This window comes from Marmota marmota, unplaced genomic scaffold, assembly GCF_001458135.2.
Source record: "Marmota marmota marmota unplaced genomic scaffold, marMar, whole genome shotgun sequence".
Taxonomy (NCBI): domain Eukaryota; kingdom Metazoa; phylum Chordata; class Mammalia; order Rodentia; family Sciuridae; genus Marmota; species Marmota marmota.
The window spans coordinates 1,215,364-1,231,210 of NW_026000110.1; the positions used below are offsets into that span (position 1 = coordinate 1,215,364).

Sequence of the window (15,847 nt, forward strand, 5' to 3'; positions counted from 1 at the left end):
AACCAGGAAAGAAACTTTGACCAGTGCAGCTACACCAGGAAGACAAGGAAACCCTGTCTTTATGCTGTCTTCAGGTGCTGACCAGGACTTTGAGATTTTATAGAAGGATAATCATAGGCATGTAAATAAAGTGAAAAGTGTATGTAAGATTTAGTATTATCTGTAGGATTTAGGCTTCAGGCATCTGTGGGTCTCATGTCTGTGAGCTCACACTCACTTGCCCCATTGACACATGACACTCTACTGCACAGACTGACCTCATTTTATCTCTCAGGAGGAAGTCCCCCTTCAGTGTATTGTTTCCATGTCAAGGTTTCAGATGCACCAACATTTTCAAGCAAAGCCACAAGCCCTAGAAAGAACATACCCCCAGAAACTGACCCAGGGTCTCAGCATGGGAAGGCGAGTATCCGAGGCCCCAAGGTGGCGTCGCAGGCGCAGTTTCTGCAGCTCCACCCAGTTCCCCCTTCTGCTCGGCCTGGGTCCCCTCCTCCTGCTTGGCCCCCCATCTTTGTATGCGCCCCACCCCAGCGCTGCTCTCCAGGCCAGGGAGAGAAGGCACCCAGGTTTGGGTTTCGGTGACTCTGGGTCTCAGGACACCACCGCTTCATCCCCAGGGGCCGTCGCTAGACCCCTCCCCAGGCCTGAGTGGGGCCTGAGTTGCCGAGCAACCCTCTGCTCTGGGGATCCCAAGGCTGAGGTTGGCGCTGCTGCAGGATCTTATCCCTGGACCAGGGTCCGCAATCCATCCCCACTTCTGCTGGCATCTCTGCCCTGCCGGCTAAATCCAATTAACCTGCAAACTCTGGCCTGGGTGGTGCCCTTGGGGACAGGTTCTCCTATCTGGCTGCCCAGTGTTTGCGGCTTCTGGAGCTTTTTAACCAGGTGGGGCCTGAGTACTGTGAGGGGGAGTCCATTTTTTATTCCACTGTTATACCAGATTCCTGGGACCCCATAGACCTCCAGGAGCCAAATCTGATGCAATCACACAGGAGTCTTTAGTGCAAGCTCGAGCCTGGACTCACAACCCTTTCCAAGACAGAGGTCCCGGGAGTGAGTCATGATTTTTTGTTCAGTGAGATTTTATAGGTTTTGGGAGAGATACTCTACATGTCACAACATCACACACACAGAATTTCACACCATGGGAAAAATCAAACAACAACTCTTAACATTGATTAGCACATTCCCTGGTGGGAACAAGTTGAGCAGGAGGAATTGGTGAGTTCAAGAGGTGGGGCCAAGAGGAGTTGCAAGAGTGTGCAGCGCCAAACTACATGGTTTCCTTACGTTATGGATCACTGAGACTACTGGGGGAGGGGGGTCACCTGGCATCCAGTTATTTTCCCTGTCTTTAGCTGATTGGTGGTTGCTAGTGGGTTGCTATGGGTTTCAGGGTCAAGGTGTAGGCCACAAACACGGTTTGGTCTTTCCAGAAAGTAGTGTTGCTGAGTCAGAGACACCTGGCACTACAGATCTCTGTTATTTATAGACAAACAACTCATCACAAAGCTCGCTCTGTGCCTAGGAATGCTCTGTGGATTTTCCAAGATCAAGAGTCACCCCTCCCTTGGACAGGTCCTGCTCTGAGGTAGAGGCTATTTTTAAAAAAATGGAGTCACATCAGTTTCTCACCACCAAGAGACTTGGGATAGCATAACCCGCCTCAGAGAATCAGTGAGTGTTCATCTCCACTAGGCTCCGCTTTTGGAAGCACTAGGGTGCTGGACTCCAGGCTCCATGGATGCACTCAGGGCCTGGGGTATCTGCATGCTAAGCCAAAGGGACCCGAGGCCAAGTGTCTTCTTACTGGGGACCTGTGTGATGGTGCTCTCGGCAGGACCCTGGTTCTTCTGCTGCGAAAGATAATCTGTTTTCACTATTGCAAATCAGTTCTGTATTTTTACCAAAGAAAACTAGAGCTTCCTGTATTGCCAGGCTTGCCTAAATCCTTGAGGAGAAAGTATTGATTGAAAATGCATGCAGGAGGCTCACCCCCCTCAACTCAGAGTTGGAATCACAAGAGGGTGCTGGAGGTGGAGAAAAGGTCTTTGTTTTAATTTGGAAATTTGAATATTCACATTTCCATAGGTGCCAGACTTACAGATGGGGTTACATCCAGAAATCCCAAATACTGTACATTCAGAATGCATTTCACAAATCTCACTTGCAAACATCCTAGATTAACAGCCCAGTGCATTGTATGGGTTGTTTCCACTTCATTTTTATTTAATTTATTTTATTTATTTGTGTTTTTTGGTACTAGAGATTCAACGCAGTGTGCTAAACCACTGAGTAACATGCCCAGCCTTTTTAATATCTTACATAGAGACAAGGTTTTGCTGAGTTGCTCAGAACCTCACTAAGTTGCTGAGACTGGCCTCCAAATTGCAATCTGCCTGCCACAGCCTCCCAAGCAGCTGGGATTCCAGGCATACACCACTGCGGCAGACAAGACTATGTTTATTAAGGAGACCTTGGGTCCTGGGAGCAGAGATGTCATAGAACCTCAGAAAGTAAGTATGTTGGGTGCTGCTAGGTAGACTATCAAATGTACTGAGCATGATCCTGGGTTACAAATGCTCTAGGGTCAGAGGGAGCTGCTTCCCTGTGGAGAGATATTTGAGGGAGTTTGCTTAGATAGGAGAAGGTGAGAAAGTTCAAAACAGCACATAACAGAGAATATTGTTATCTAATAACAGTTAAATCATAATGCAATAAAACATAAGCTCTACATTATGATTTCCACCCTATTTTAATGCACAATGTCAATAATCATGTAAGAGTCAGGTGTAGTGGTGCACACCGATAATTCTAGTGACTCACGAGGCTGAAGAAAGAGGATTGCAACTTGGGAGTCAGGCTCAGCAACTTAGCAAGGCCCTAAACAACTCAGAGTCTGTCTCAAACTAAAATCTAAAAATGGGTATGCAGCTCAGTGCTAAAGAACGCTGGGTTCAATCTCTGGTACCACTACCTCTATTATTAATAATAATAATAATAATAATAATAATAATAATAATAATAATATAATTTCGTTGATACATTTGCTGAATTTATAGCTTGACACTTATGGGATAAGAACTTGGAGCCTCTGTGGGGACTTGGACTACAAAGCCAACAGTGTCAAGTGTGTGGTTGGGCCTGGAGGGGATGACCCAGCCCAGAGGATGCTGAAAATCTCATAAGTGATGATATGGGCTGGTGACAGGGGAAAGAGCTGCCCCTCCACATCAAAGGCACAGCCGATCAGATCCCAGCCCTGTCTGTCTCCTGGCCAACCCCAAGTCTCTTTAGCTCACATCTTCTTCCTTCACTATTCTCTTTTTAGAGAAACACAGCTTATTTTAAAAAGATTCTTAGAGATCAAAATTAGTTTAAAATTTTCTTTCACTCCAGTCAAAATGGCAGATTTTAAGAACACAAAACACATTATGTGTTGGCAAGGATCTGGGGAAAATGGGACACTCATACATTGCTGGAGGGAGAGCAGGTTGGTGCAACCAAAATGGATAACTCTATGGAGATTCCTTGGAAAACTGGGAAAGGAGCCACCATTTGACCCAGCTATCCCACTCCTAGGTTTATACCTAAAACATTATATTAGAGTGACACAGCCATATCAATGTATATAGCAACAAAATTTATAATAGCTAATTTGTGAAACCAGCCTAGAAACTCTTCAATAGATGACTGGATTAAGAAACTGTGGTATATATACACAATGGACTATTATTCAGTATAAAAAGAGAATAAAATTAGGACTTTTGCAGATAGACGGGTGCAGATGGAGAATATTATGCTAAATGAAATAAGCCAATTTCCCAGAAAAACAAAAGTCAGATTTTTTTTTTATGTAAGGATGCTGATCCACAATGGGGATGGGGGAGAGCATGGGAGGAATGGCAGAACTTTAGATAGGGCAAAGGGGTTACATGGAAAGGGAGGGGGCATCAGGGTAAGAAAGATGGTGAAATGAGATGGGCATAATTACCCTAAGGACATGTATAAAGACACAAATGGTGTGACAATACTTTATGTACAACCACAGTCATAAATAATTGTACTCTATGTGTACTAGGAACTCAAATATATTCCTCTGTGATATATAACAAAGCAGAATGAAGAAATAATTTTTAAAAATGTCCTAGGAACTTAAACTTGGAGGCTTTAAAAATATTTATTTTAGGCTCTGTGTAAATGACATTCTAGTTAGCTTCAATATTCTATTTTGAAAATTACCTATTCCTTCCAGTTTAGTGGTGATTAACTGAAATCCACAGTATCTCTGGTCCTTTAGCCTCTCGACAGTACCTCTGGTCCTTTAGCATCTCAACAATCTCATGAACAAATTTTCTTTCCTTGCATATTATGAATAGTAAAATATCTTGACAACCTTGCCATGGTCTCAGAACTCCTTTAATGTTGTCATGCCTGACTTCAGATGGTAAACACTTTCAACTGATTCCATTAATAATTTATTTCCTCTGTTTTCTACTAATATTATTGTTCAGTGTTCAATCTCCTGTATCAATTTCTTTTTTATTTTCATTTTTTTTCTGATTGTAGATTGTGGGTTTGGATATTTCCTCACTGTGATGATTTAGCCCTTCTCTTTGGATTATAGGTTTCTTTGTCTGCTACAGAGATTCAAATGAGCAGAGTAGGTTTGGAAATGCTGGCATTCCAGGTTACAGTCACCTCCTGGATGGTTAACTCAGGGTCAATGAGGTTGGAGTTATTAGAGAAAGATCTTAGGTAAAACCCCTTCCCAATTAGCCACAGCAAAAAGGGGCAGTCTAGTGACCGGGCCCAATTTACCTGGGCCATGGCACTGTGGATGGTTAGTGCTGTGCAAAAAAGTAGAAAAAAACTTGCCCAGGAGAAATAGAACCACGAACCTGGCTATCTCCAATATTTTTGGACTGTTGAATTTGCCCTTTTACATCCCCCCATGTGATCCTGTGACAGGTCTCTCTTTGGGGTCCTCATGCCCTCTTGCGTTTTTGCTTCCTCTCTTCTTGTATTGTGCAGCAGGCCATCATGTCAGGTAGGCATCCAGGGTCAGACATGCCAGGCTGGGATCCAGATGAGCTTTGGATTTTTCCTGGGAAGACACAAGCAAATCCCCTAGCTAACTTCACCATGAGTAGTGAAGGCTCCTACCACTGATTGGTAAAGTAGTCTTTATATTGTACTAAGGGTTAATGAGACGGCCCAATCAAGGGGCCAATGTTTGAAGCTAGGTGTGCAGTCATCACCTTTAGGCACTGTTAAGAAATTCAGAGTAAAAATGATAGTCTTAAGAATACCATAGGGAGACGATGAGAAGGTGCTGTATCACCCCTTTTGTTCTCTAATGGCAGCCTTCAGCTCTTTGTGGGCTCTTTTAACTATTACTTGCCACAGAGGGCTGTAAGGAATGCCAGTGGTATGTTTAATATTCCACTCTGCACAGAAATCCTTAAAGGCCTTGCTGGTAAACGTGAGCCATTATCTGTTTTTATTTGGGAAGATCCTCCCTTGGGTGTAAAACAGTGCAAGAGGTGAGAACAGACTTGTGAGAAGCTGGTTTTCTCTCTTGTTCCTCAACAAGAGTTTGTATTTAAATTTATGTCCAAGTGTATATCTTAGTGGTGGGAAACTTGCCTCATAGGTGACGTCTCTGGTTTGGATACTCAATACTGCCAAATATCAATGTGTGTGTGCGTGTGTGTATGTGTGTTTGTGTGTGTGTTTCTTGTTTTTGAAGTTGAAAAACCTGGATGATATGAATTTCATTTATAGCAAGAATTACATATTATTAGAACATAAATAACTTTTGGAGAATTGTGAATTTTGTATAATAAAATTCTTATTTTTCAATGATTCATCAGAAATTTATACCAAATGTTTTCCAGTTAGAAATACTCTAGAAAACCTTAGTAAAATAATCTATTTTTTCTCAAACTAAATATTTTTAAGATCATCTTGTAATATGTGCTAAGTATGACTGAAAATCTTTTTTTTTTTAAATATTTATTTATTTAGTTAGTTATTGGCAGACACAACATCTTTGTTTGTATGTGGTGCTGAGGATCGAACCCGGGCCGCACGCATGACAGGCGAGCGCGCTACCACTTGAGCCACATCCCCAGCCCATGACTGAAAATCTTTGTGTCTAAGTGCTCACTTTCCATCATTCATTTCAGTAAATGTATGAGATGTGGCAGGTAGAACGTAAAGCGTCATTTGGCATACAGTGTGGATGTGCAAGGAGCAGTTGCTATGTGGAATGTAACTGGATTGTGTTCTGAGCATGAGAAGGATGGTAGAAGGCCCTCCATGTACCTAATGCGGCTCATCAGACTGAACCCTGGCCTGTCCATATTATATCACACCTGCCCTCACCCTTGACCTCTGCTGGCACCTCTGAGTCCTCATTGATGTGCATTCCCTTACTAAAAAAGCATTAGTTTGACATGTGACATCAAAAATGAAGAGTTCAATATTTCTAATGAGTTCTCTGCTGAATTCGGTAATGATTTCTATAAATTGAAAGAAAGACAATAATGGTTAAATGTATACAATGAGGGGAAGAAAATATAAAACTTACTCCTTTTGATTAGATCCATTACTCAACAAAATTGCTTTTCCTGTTTTGGATGTACATAAATAATAAATTAACAATATTAGAAGATAAATTGAATATACTGAAATTGTTATGCTGAATGCCAATCCAGGTAGACAATTTCTAATCTTGTTTCAGCAGGAGCAAGAAAAAAAATCTTCTCATTGATACTTCATTAACACAAAATACACACATTTATATTAAGTGGACAAGACACAATTAAAGTCTTATTTCAAATTACACATGTTTATAAGACAATTTTGTACAGACCTGAAAAGTGTATATTTTCATTTACTATGCATTGTTGAATGGACTTATAGCTAAGTCCCAGGGAAAGAGGCAGAAAGTTTATCTACATTACATACAACAGAACCTCTGGGTCCATCTGCTCAGGGCCAAAACCCCTCTTTGTTCCTAAGGTTGTAGAAGATGGAGTTGAGCATTGGGGTGAGGTGGTAGAGAAGACAGCCAGAACCTTGTCCGCTGCTGAAGACCAGACGGATCTTGGCTGTGGGTAAGTGTAAGCAAAGGGTGCACAGTGAAGTGGGGTGCTGCAGGTGGAGTAGGCCTTTTCCTCTGCCCTGAGTGCATACAGCAGAGAGCAAGAAAGACTTGAGCACAAGAAGTGATTCCAATTAATGCAAACGTAAGGAAAAGGTGGTGCTCACAGTGTTCTCCTGGACCCAGATGTTCATGCAAACCAGGGCCAAAATGATGGGGACATCACAGAAAAAAAAAAGATTGATGGCCCTAAATCAGCAGTAAGAGATAGATATGGAGTGTATATGTGATGGGAGCACAGGAGTTGATAAAGCCCTTTTTAAAGACCTATTATCACAGGGCACCATGGCACATGCCTGTAATCTCTGTAATCCCTAAGGAGGCTGAGACAGGAGTATCACAAGTTCACAGCCAGGCTCAGCAAAAGTGAGCACTTAAAAACTCACGGAGACTCTGTCTCTCATTAAAAGATAAAATTGGGCAGGGGATGTGGCTCAGGGGACGAGTGACCTTGAGTTCAATCCCGAGTACAAAAACAAACAAACAAACAAATAAAACAGATATAAGGAATAGTGTATCTCCACTTATTAAAGAAAGGAGAAACTCTGAATTTCACATTCACTGAACTAGGAAAGCACACGCCATCTTAGGAACACATGTGGAGATGTAACTTACATCAATGAGGGACAGCCAACTAAGCAGGGAATAGAGGAACGTTGTGCAGGAGGATATCCAGGAGGGTGAGAAGGATCATGGACAGGTTGTCAATTAGAGCCATTAGGAAGATGAGAGCAATGCAAATGAAGAGGAAAGACTAAATCCATTTTTATATTTTTATTATTTGGTACTGGGGATTAAGCCCAGGGGTGCACAACCACTGAGCAACATCCCCAGAACTTTTAATTTTTATTTTGACACTGGGTCTTGCTATGTTGTTTAAGGCCTCACTAAGGTGATGAGGAAAAGTTTGGCATCATCCTCCCTCAGCCTCCTGGTCCACTGGAATTCGAAGTGTGTGACACTGTGCCCAAAAAGACTAACTCTCTATGATGGAAACAATTCCAACAAGATAAAATCAATGGACACTTGATCATAATTTGCCCCAAAGCTTTATTAGGGTTCACCTTGGTATGACAAACAAGAATCAGTATGTTGAGTAATGATTATTAAGTCAATTTGGAAAATTTCTTTCTGCAATCAGGATGTGTGTTATTCATTAAATATGTGCATCTTAAATTATGCACCAGTTTTTTTGTATTTGTCAAAAAGAAATCTCATGTTCTTCTTTAAAAATTAATATTTTCTGAGACTAATTATGACCAAAATGTTTTCTGAGAAACTTGGAAATTTAGTGAACCATAACATTTGTTACAACTTCAGTAGGAGATGAATGTCTTATATCCACTAATGCATTTACAAATTAGTATAAGGAATTATTTTTCCAGGATATAGGCATAGAAAATTCCTTTAAATTCATCCAATAGAGGTCCATATTACAAAATGTTTTTAAATCATCACAGCATCATTTATTTCTTCCATATTTATTTTTTAAGGCTTACTTCCAAAATTTCTTTGTTTTATTATTTACTGTAAGAAAATATGTTTTTTTCCCTCTTCTTGAGTGTTCTTTGTAAAACATTCCCAGGTGCAGCATATCTTAAGTCAGGGAACATCATTTTTTTTTCTGTTCTAAAATTCACAGTGGGGCTGGGGATATGGCTCAAGTAGTAGCGCGCTTGCCTGGCATGCGTGAGGCACTGGGTTCGATCCTCAGCACCACATAAAAAAAATAAAAAAGATAAAAAGATATTGTGTCCACCTAAAACAAATAAATAAATATTTTTTAAAAATAAAATCCACAGTGAATTCTTATTGCCAAGACCTCATATAAGAAGTCATAGAAATTCATACTCTGAATTTTCACTGTTCACCTCCACCAAGTATCTTTTGGGTCTTCATGCAATCTCCATAGTTCAGTAGAATGTCATTCTCATATCTGACATCTATGCCTATGTTCACTGCAGCTTCCCAGCTGTGCCCAAACTCTTCACAAACAGCGTTTGTGGCATGTCTCTGTGTTTCTGGAATGGTTTGCACCAAACTCATAGCTTTATGAACCCTTCAAAAAATGAATGTGAACACAAGATCTGTCATTTGGATCTTGTGGAAGTGGAAAGAGGAGCTGTCATCCTGAGAATATGCAGATCATAGGAGTATAGAAGATTCCAGTCTTGATGAAGTTCATCATTGGACAATTTTGAGAAGGACCACCAATAATTCTGTGCTTTTTAGGCTTATATATTATATTAGAGCCAAAGTTCACTAGACTTGAGGAAAGCTCACATCATGAAACATTAAGATTCACACAAGTGGTATTGTGTGTGCACACGTGAATGAGAAAGAGCAACTAGAAAATGTACAAAGAACTTGAAGACTAAATTTCTCCAAAAAGGATGTCCAAATGGATAATAAACACCTTTAAACATGCCCTGCACCCATACTCCTCAGGGAAATGAGGATCAAAACCACAATGAGAAGCCATTTCACATCCGCAAGAAAAAAACTTATTCAAAAATAAATGACAAAATGTGTGTAGAACTTGAAGCTTTGGGTTTTTTGGAAATTTGAAATAGTGATGCCAATGTGTTAAGCAGTACAGTGACTCCTCAAAACAATTATCCTTGAGTTAATAAATGATCCAGTATTTTCACCAGTGGGGTGCGTGTATACACACACACACACACACACACACACAAATAGTAATAATAAATAAATAAATGTAAAACAGCTATCTGTGTGCCATATCCATCCTCAGGTGAATGACAAAATGTGATACATATACACAATGATAAACTAACTTTGGAGGCAAAAAAAGTACATAGAGACCTAGACCACAATAACAATGAACATTGAAGAGATTATACATCATGAGAGAAGCCAGTCATGAACTGGTGACAGGAATTGGAGTGAAGGTTGCCTGGGACTAAGGGAAGGGGAGAGAGGTTTTTATGAGTTTTACTTTGGACATATTAAAAACCTCTGAAGATGCATGGCAGTGATGGTCGTAAATCAATGTGAATGTTCTTAATAGCACAAAATTATGCACTTAAAAATGGTTGAAAAATTTTACTATATATATATATATATCTTTATTTTACTATATATATATATATATCTTTACCTTAATGTAAAAGCCAAAACTTTTAAATAAACATCAGTTATTTTAAATTTGGATGGACAATTGAATTGTAAAATAATTTAGGTAGAATTCTGAGTATTTATAAAACAATTTATATTTAATGATGACATGAATTTTGACAATTAGTAAAAGAAAAAAAATTGAAAAAAATTATTTTTAAAATATCATTTGAAATCAACATAAAAAAAGATGAGATTAATAACCTCATGTATCATGATGCTTCAGTAATTTAGTTATTAACAAGTAAAAACACACTATTTACAACCAAATAATACTACAATAATATCTATCATTTTTATTTTCTGTAGGACTGTCCATGACTCACCTACCATGAGATGGAAATAATTATTCTGATTTAAAATTTTGGAAAAAGAGAGGAAAGGGAGATTATGAATGACACATAAATCGGATATGTTTTCTTGGGTGTCAAAAAAGCCAACACAGCTTCTGCTTTATTACCCGTGTTCCAGTCTATTAACATTGTAACACCTATCTATAATGTTATATTAATAAAACAGAGTCTGCACCTCACATGGAAGCAGCCTTAACCATCATGAATTTGTTTCAATAATGGAAAGATATTTTTTCTTATGTAAAAATACATCAAACTGAGATCAATGGTCCAATTTCATTTTTATCCATTGAATCGGCTGAAAGTACCTTTCCAGAAGCCCATGTCACAATGGTTTCACTTGCTTTGCTTTTCTTATATTCCCTCCAAATCATGCAGTCTCCATTTCAGCAGCACTTACAATATCAAGAAATATGCTCTCCAAGAAAAAAAAATTCTGTTCCAACCCATTGTCCCATTTGGTCAACTCAATTTTGGCTGAATGAAATTTGTGTTTACCTCAGACTACAAGTAAAAACAAAGTATAAATCACAGCCAGTCACAGATGACACAAACACAGTTCTAAATGGGGGCATGTTCCAGGGAGCATAATACATCCAGGGAGCCCTGCAGTCTTCCCCTGGGTGGACACAGGACAGGTCAATGGAGGTCCTTAAATCACACTATCACAGCAGATCAGAACCCAAGTTCTCTGCTGGAGGCTGTCTCTCCTCCTGGCAGGGTACCCAGGGTATGGGCAGAGTATACAGGGGTAATTGTTCACCCTGTGGCACACACCAGGTTGACCCTGGGGCCCAGTGTACCAAGACTCCACAGCAGGGGGAGATGCCAAACCTGTGGCATACACCATGTTGACCTGTGCAGAGAGGGGTCTGGCAAGAGCCCATGAGGCTAACAGGGGGTATGTTCCCTGGTGCCCACCAAGGCCATCAGGAAAGAGGAATGTGAGTGTGGAGAACTGAGGGGACTCTGAGCTCAGGCAGTGCAGGGAAGAAGGCAACAGTGAAGAGCAGATCCAGGCACAACTGGGTGGTGGTGGCCCAGGAAGTTCATCAGACCCAGGAGTAAATGGGCATCCATGCAAGTGCCTCCTGCTCCACAGTCATTAATAGACCCCAGGACCAGCAGTGTCCAGGCCTCTTCGGCACAATGACCCCAGCAGAGCACAGCAAGAACACCCAGAAGTATATATCAACATGCAAAATCCTTTGCAGTACAGGGCAAGAACTGGAAAGCAGGATCCTGGAAATTTATTGGTTGCAAGGTCAAGAGGGGTATTGCCTTCATGAAGGCTGACCACCTCTAGGTTGCTACACCCACTGTGGACTTCAAATGGGTCATGACTGATGGTAAGGAAGTTCTAAAGTGTTTGGGAGCCTTGAAACTAGTGCTCTGAATCCCATCAGAGACTCTGCTATTAATGTGAAAAGAAAAAATCCTGGCTACCATGTGAAATCTTTTGCCAGTTGAGGCTCTATTAGTGATGTGGGGCAGATGAGGCTGGATACTCAGGAAAACTCCAGGAGCAGACTTATTCACAGCAGGGCTTAGAAGGGTATCACCTAAAATTTTGTGGACCTTGATGTTGTAATTTCATTATCTTTACACCCAGTGGGAGGGGGTGGAGGTTTATTTATTTATTTATTTATAGGACTGTACAAAAAAAAAAATTTTGGTTGTTCAAAGAAAGTGAACTTTTAATCATTTTTGAGATTATTCAGAGGTCTTCCAAGCTTTACCAGAAAAGAAGAATTAACATCATTAAATCTTCATTCAACACATATTGAGTTCTTTGCAAAACCTTTTCCTGATATTTGTTTTAAAGAAAATTATGGTGAGGGTCTCTGGAGAAGCTTATTTAATATTCTTAGGTGCAGAAGGGGGCACCAATACATTAGGACATAAGACTGGGGCCCTCCTTACCTAGTTTTGATTACATGCTGTGTATGAAAAAAAAAAAATCATCACAGGAGGTTCCCAGGGCTACTGAGGTACTCTGAACACAGAGAGAAGTCCAGCCTCAGTTTTCCAGCATATTCCACCTAAGTATTAATCATGGTGAGAAAAGCTAAATTGGATGTCAGTGGTTAAAATTCCCTGCTGTCTAGGGCTGGGGATGTGGCTCAAGTGGTAGCACACTCGCCTGGCATGTGTGTGGCCCAGGTTCGATCCTCAGCACCACATACAAACAAAGATGTTGTGTCCGCCGAAAACTAAAAAATTAATATTAAAATTCTCTCTTAAAAAAAAAAGAAATGTCAAAGGAGGTTAAACTCTATTGATGGTTGTTAACCATTCAATTGATAAAATTAAAAAAATAAATAAATAAAATTCCCTGCTGTTAAATATGTTTAAGAAAAAAGGGACCAGGTGAAAACGTGGAGGAAAACCTGCAGAGCGGCATCTACCGAGGTGGTCATCAGTGGGGTCCATGCACACAGCAGCAGCAAACTCACCACCTGAGCTAGGGGAGTGCTCAGTGCTAGAGCGCCTGTCTAGCAGGCACAAGGCAAGATTGGGTCCCTGGCACGAGGGAAAGATAAGAAATAGAAAGCCACTCAATTAATTAAGTACAGAGAAAAGTATATTTTGAGAAGGTGCCTCTCCAAACAATACATACAAATTACAACTTTTATAATGCCCTTTAATGTGCCTACATACAACACAACACATGAGACTTAGAAGAAACACGGGTGACAGAGTGGTGGTCCCAGAGTCATCAACAGGACAATAAGGCACCAAGGAAATGGAAGAGGCCAGTTTCAGGACACAAAAGGGCCCATCTCTATGGTCCCAGATGCTAGGAGGCTGAGGCAGGGTGACCACAAGTTTGAGGCCAGAGTCACCCCCATTTAAAAAAATAATAATAAAAAGGCTAGGGGGAATCTCAGTGGTGGAGCAATCCTGAGTGAAACCTGAAGGAAAGAAGGGAGCAGAGGAGGGGAAAAAGAGACATTTAGCCAATCTGCACAGAATGCTGGAGTGCACAGGCCTCAACTCACATACACAATGTGTAACCAAACTTTAGAAACACACAAAAGAATAAATTGAGAAGTCATGAAGTAATAATTTGCGAAAAAATAGTGGGCAGCAATGTTGTGAGAAAAGTCAAAGAAATCAATAGTTGCATTACACAGTGAGGATGAAAGAACTGCACTACAGAGGGTATGTAGTAGGGTGACTTGATCCTGTACATGCGTGTGCACGTGGGTATGAGTGTGCATGTGTGGGTGGCACAACTCAGCCCTCTCAGGTGTTTGCTTTTGTCGTTTCATTTGGTGGATAGTTTGATTCCTTAAATAGTAAAGCAGTTCTCCCATGCTGTTTTCAACATAAATTATCTAAAGTAAACTTTTTCCAAGTGGACTTCAGTTTAGTCTAACTGGAAATTTAAAAATTTGGAGTATAAGGTGTGAATTAATGTCATTGTGATGCTCAGAATCATTCTAGAATCTTAGAGCTTGAATGGCGTTAGTATATATAAACACATTAAAAAGTAATTCTTGCCTCTGTATCAACTAAGACTTGGAAACTCTACAGAAAGAAGGCACAGAATGATTTACATCAAAGATTCAAGAAACATCCAGGAGCCAGGAATGATAGCACGTCTGTAATCCTAGTGGCTATAGAACGAGAATCACAAGTTCAAATCCATCCTCACCAACATACTGAGTCCCTTTAGAATTTAAAAATCACTTCAATCAAAATTTAAAAAATAAATAAATAAAAACGGGTCTGGATGGGATCAGGGCTTATGCACTTTAGATATGATGATGATGGTGGTGGTGGTGGTGATGATGATAATTAAAATATTAATGTGTATTTTCTCTTGCCCTCAATTCTATGACCCTGGTAATTACATTGAAAACCTCTCACAATTTTTATTTTGTCAAAACATAAAAAAATCATAAAAATGGACAATAAAAAAGAAAATGAACTCAAGGGAAGAGAGATAAAAACTCTAAAAAAAATTAAAATGCTGCAAATACAGGTTAATACATTTTAAATACAAAGCTTGTGTACTATTCTATATCATACTTCTTCGTACAAAATCATACTACACACTAGATTTTGCCAACTCATACACAGTAAATATAGGATTATGTCATCATATGGGAGAGTTGACAACAGATGCAAAAAAATATAGAGAGAAAAATTAAATCTAACAGGAAGAGATATTTAACCAGGAGAAACATGTTGCCTTCACATCTTCATGCTGACACAATTCCTACATCCACTCCAGGGTGCATTCTAATTACCTCTGAATAGACAAAAAATAAATGAAGTCACACACCCTTTTTACTCCCCTACAGTGGTTTTCTCAAAAAAAGAAGTTTCTTGCTGAAGGGGTTGCATAACTGTAATTTCACTGGAAAAGCAGGCTGAGGCAGGGGATTACAAGTTCAACATCAACCTCAGCAACATAGTGAGGACCTAAGCAATTCAGTGAGACCATGGCTAAATATTTGAAAAAAAAAAATTAAAAGAAGTAGGATGTGGCTCAGTGATCAATTGTTTCTGGGTTGAATCCCTGGTACCAAAAAAAAAAAAAAAAAAAAAAGTAAAAGAAATTAAAATAACAAAATCTCTCAAGTCTAAATAAGTCTAAATGGATCTGAAACAACTGAAGGTCTCACCACATTATTATATACAAGGATTTTCTCCAGAGTGAGTTCTTCCATGATGTTCAAAAAGAACATGGAAAAGTGAAAGTGTCATCACATTGTTTAAAGAACAGAAGGGTTTTCCCTGATGTGAATCCCTTTATGTCTTTGAAGGAAAACATGAAAGCTGAATACTGCCCCACATGGCTTTTCCACAGGATTTTCTACAGTATGAGTCCTTTCATACAACTGAACAAAACTGAAACACTTGAACACTTACTTGCACATGATTTATTCATTTTGAAATGAATCTTTCCAGAAGAGTCTTCCCAGACCTTATAAAAAACTGGGAAAATTAGAAGACTTCCCACATTAATCACATTCTCAGGGCTTCTCTCTGTATTTTCATATATGAGAAGGAAAGCAGGGCTGGGATGGGAAGCTGACAGAATGTACCAAATCTTCCACATTCTGAGGGTTTGTTTTTCAGTGTGAGTGAAATGACTTTGAAGGCAACAGGAAAAATGGAATGNCCACACTGCTTACATTCATAGGGCTTCTCTCCAGTATGTGTTCTCTGA

The 15,847-nt window shown here is 39.9% G+C and overlaps 2 protein-coding genes across 13 annotated transcripts in view; both read right to left on the bottom strand.

The window, feature by feature from the left end:
• Positions 1 to 15,847, bottom strand: part of LOC107160198 (zinc finger protein 709-like) — an 83,257-nt gene that overhangs the window by 40,142 nt on the left and 27,268 nt on the right. The window contains exon 3 of one of the 2 annotated variants that reach the window (XM_048784679.1): positions 15,543 to 15,836. The exons of the other annotated variant lie outside the window; for it this stretch is intronic. Within the exon in view, the coding sequence (XP_048640636.1) occupies positions 15,643 to 15,836 (194 nt within the window). The 3' untranslated portion in view covers positions 15,543 to 15,642. Of the gene's footprint in view, positions 1 to 15,542; positions 15,837 to 15,847 lie in introns of those variants that run through there. 2 annotated transcript variants of the gene reach the window in all.
• The window catches only part of LOC107160196 (zinc finger protein 239-like), a 70,140-nt gene that overhangs the window by 14,809 nt on the left and 39,484 nt on the right, over positions 1 to 15,847 (bottom strand). The window contains exon 1 of one of the 11 annotated variants that reach the window (XM_048784689.1): positions 4,902 to 5,883. The exons of the other annotated variants lie outside the window; for them this stretch is intronic. The gene's annotated coding sequence lies outside the window, so the exon portion shown is untranslated. Of the gene's footprint in view, positions 1 to 4,901; positions 5,884 to 15,847 lie in introns of those variants that run through there. 11 annotated transcript variants of the gene reach the window in all.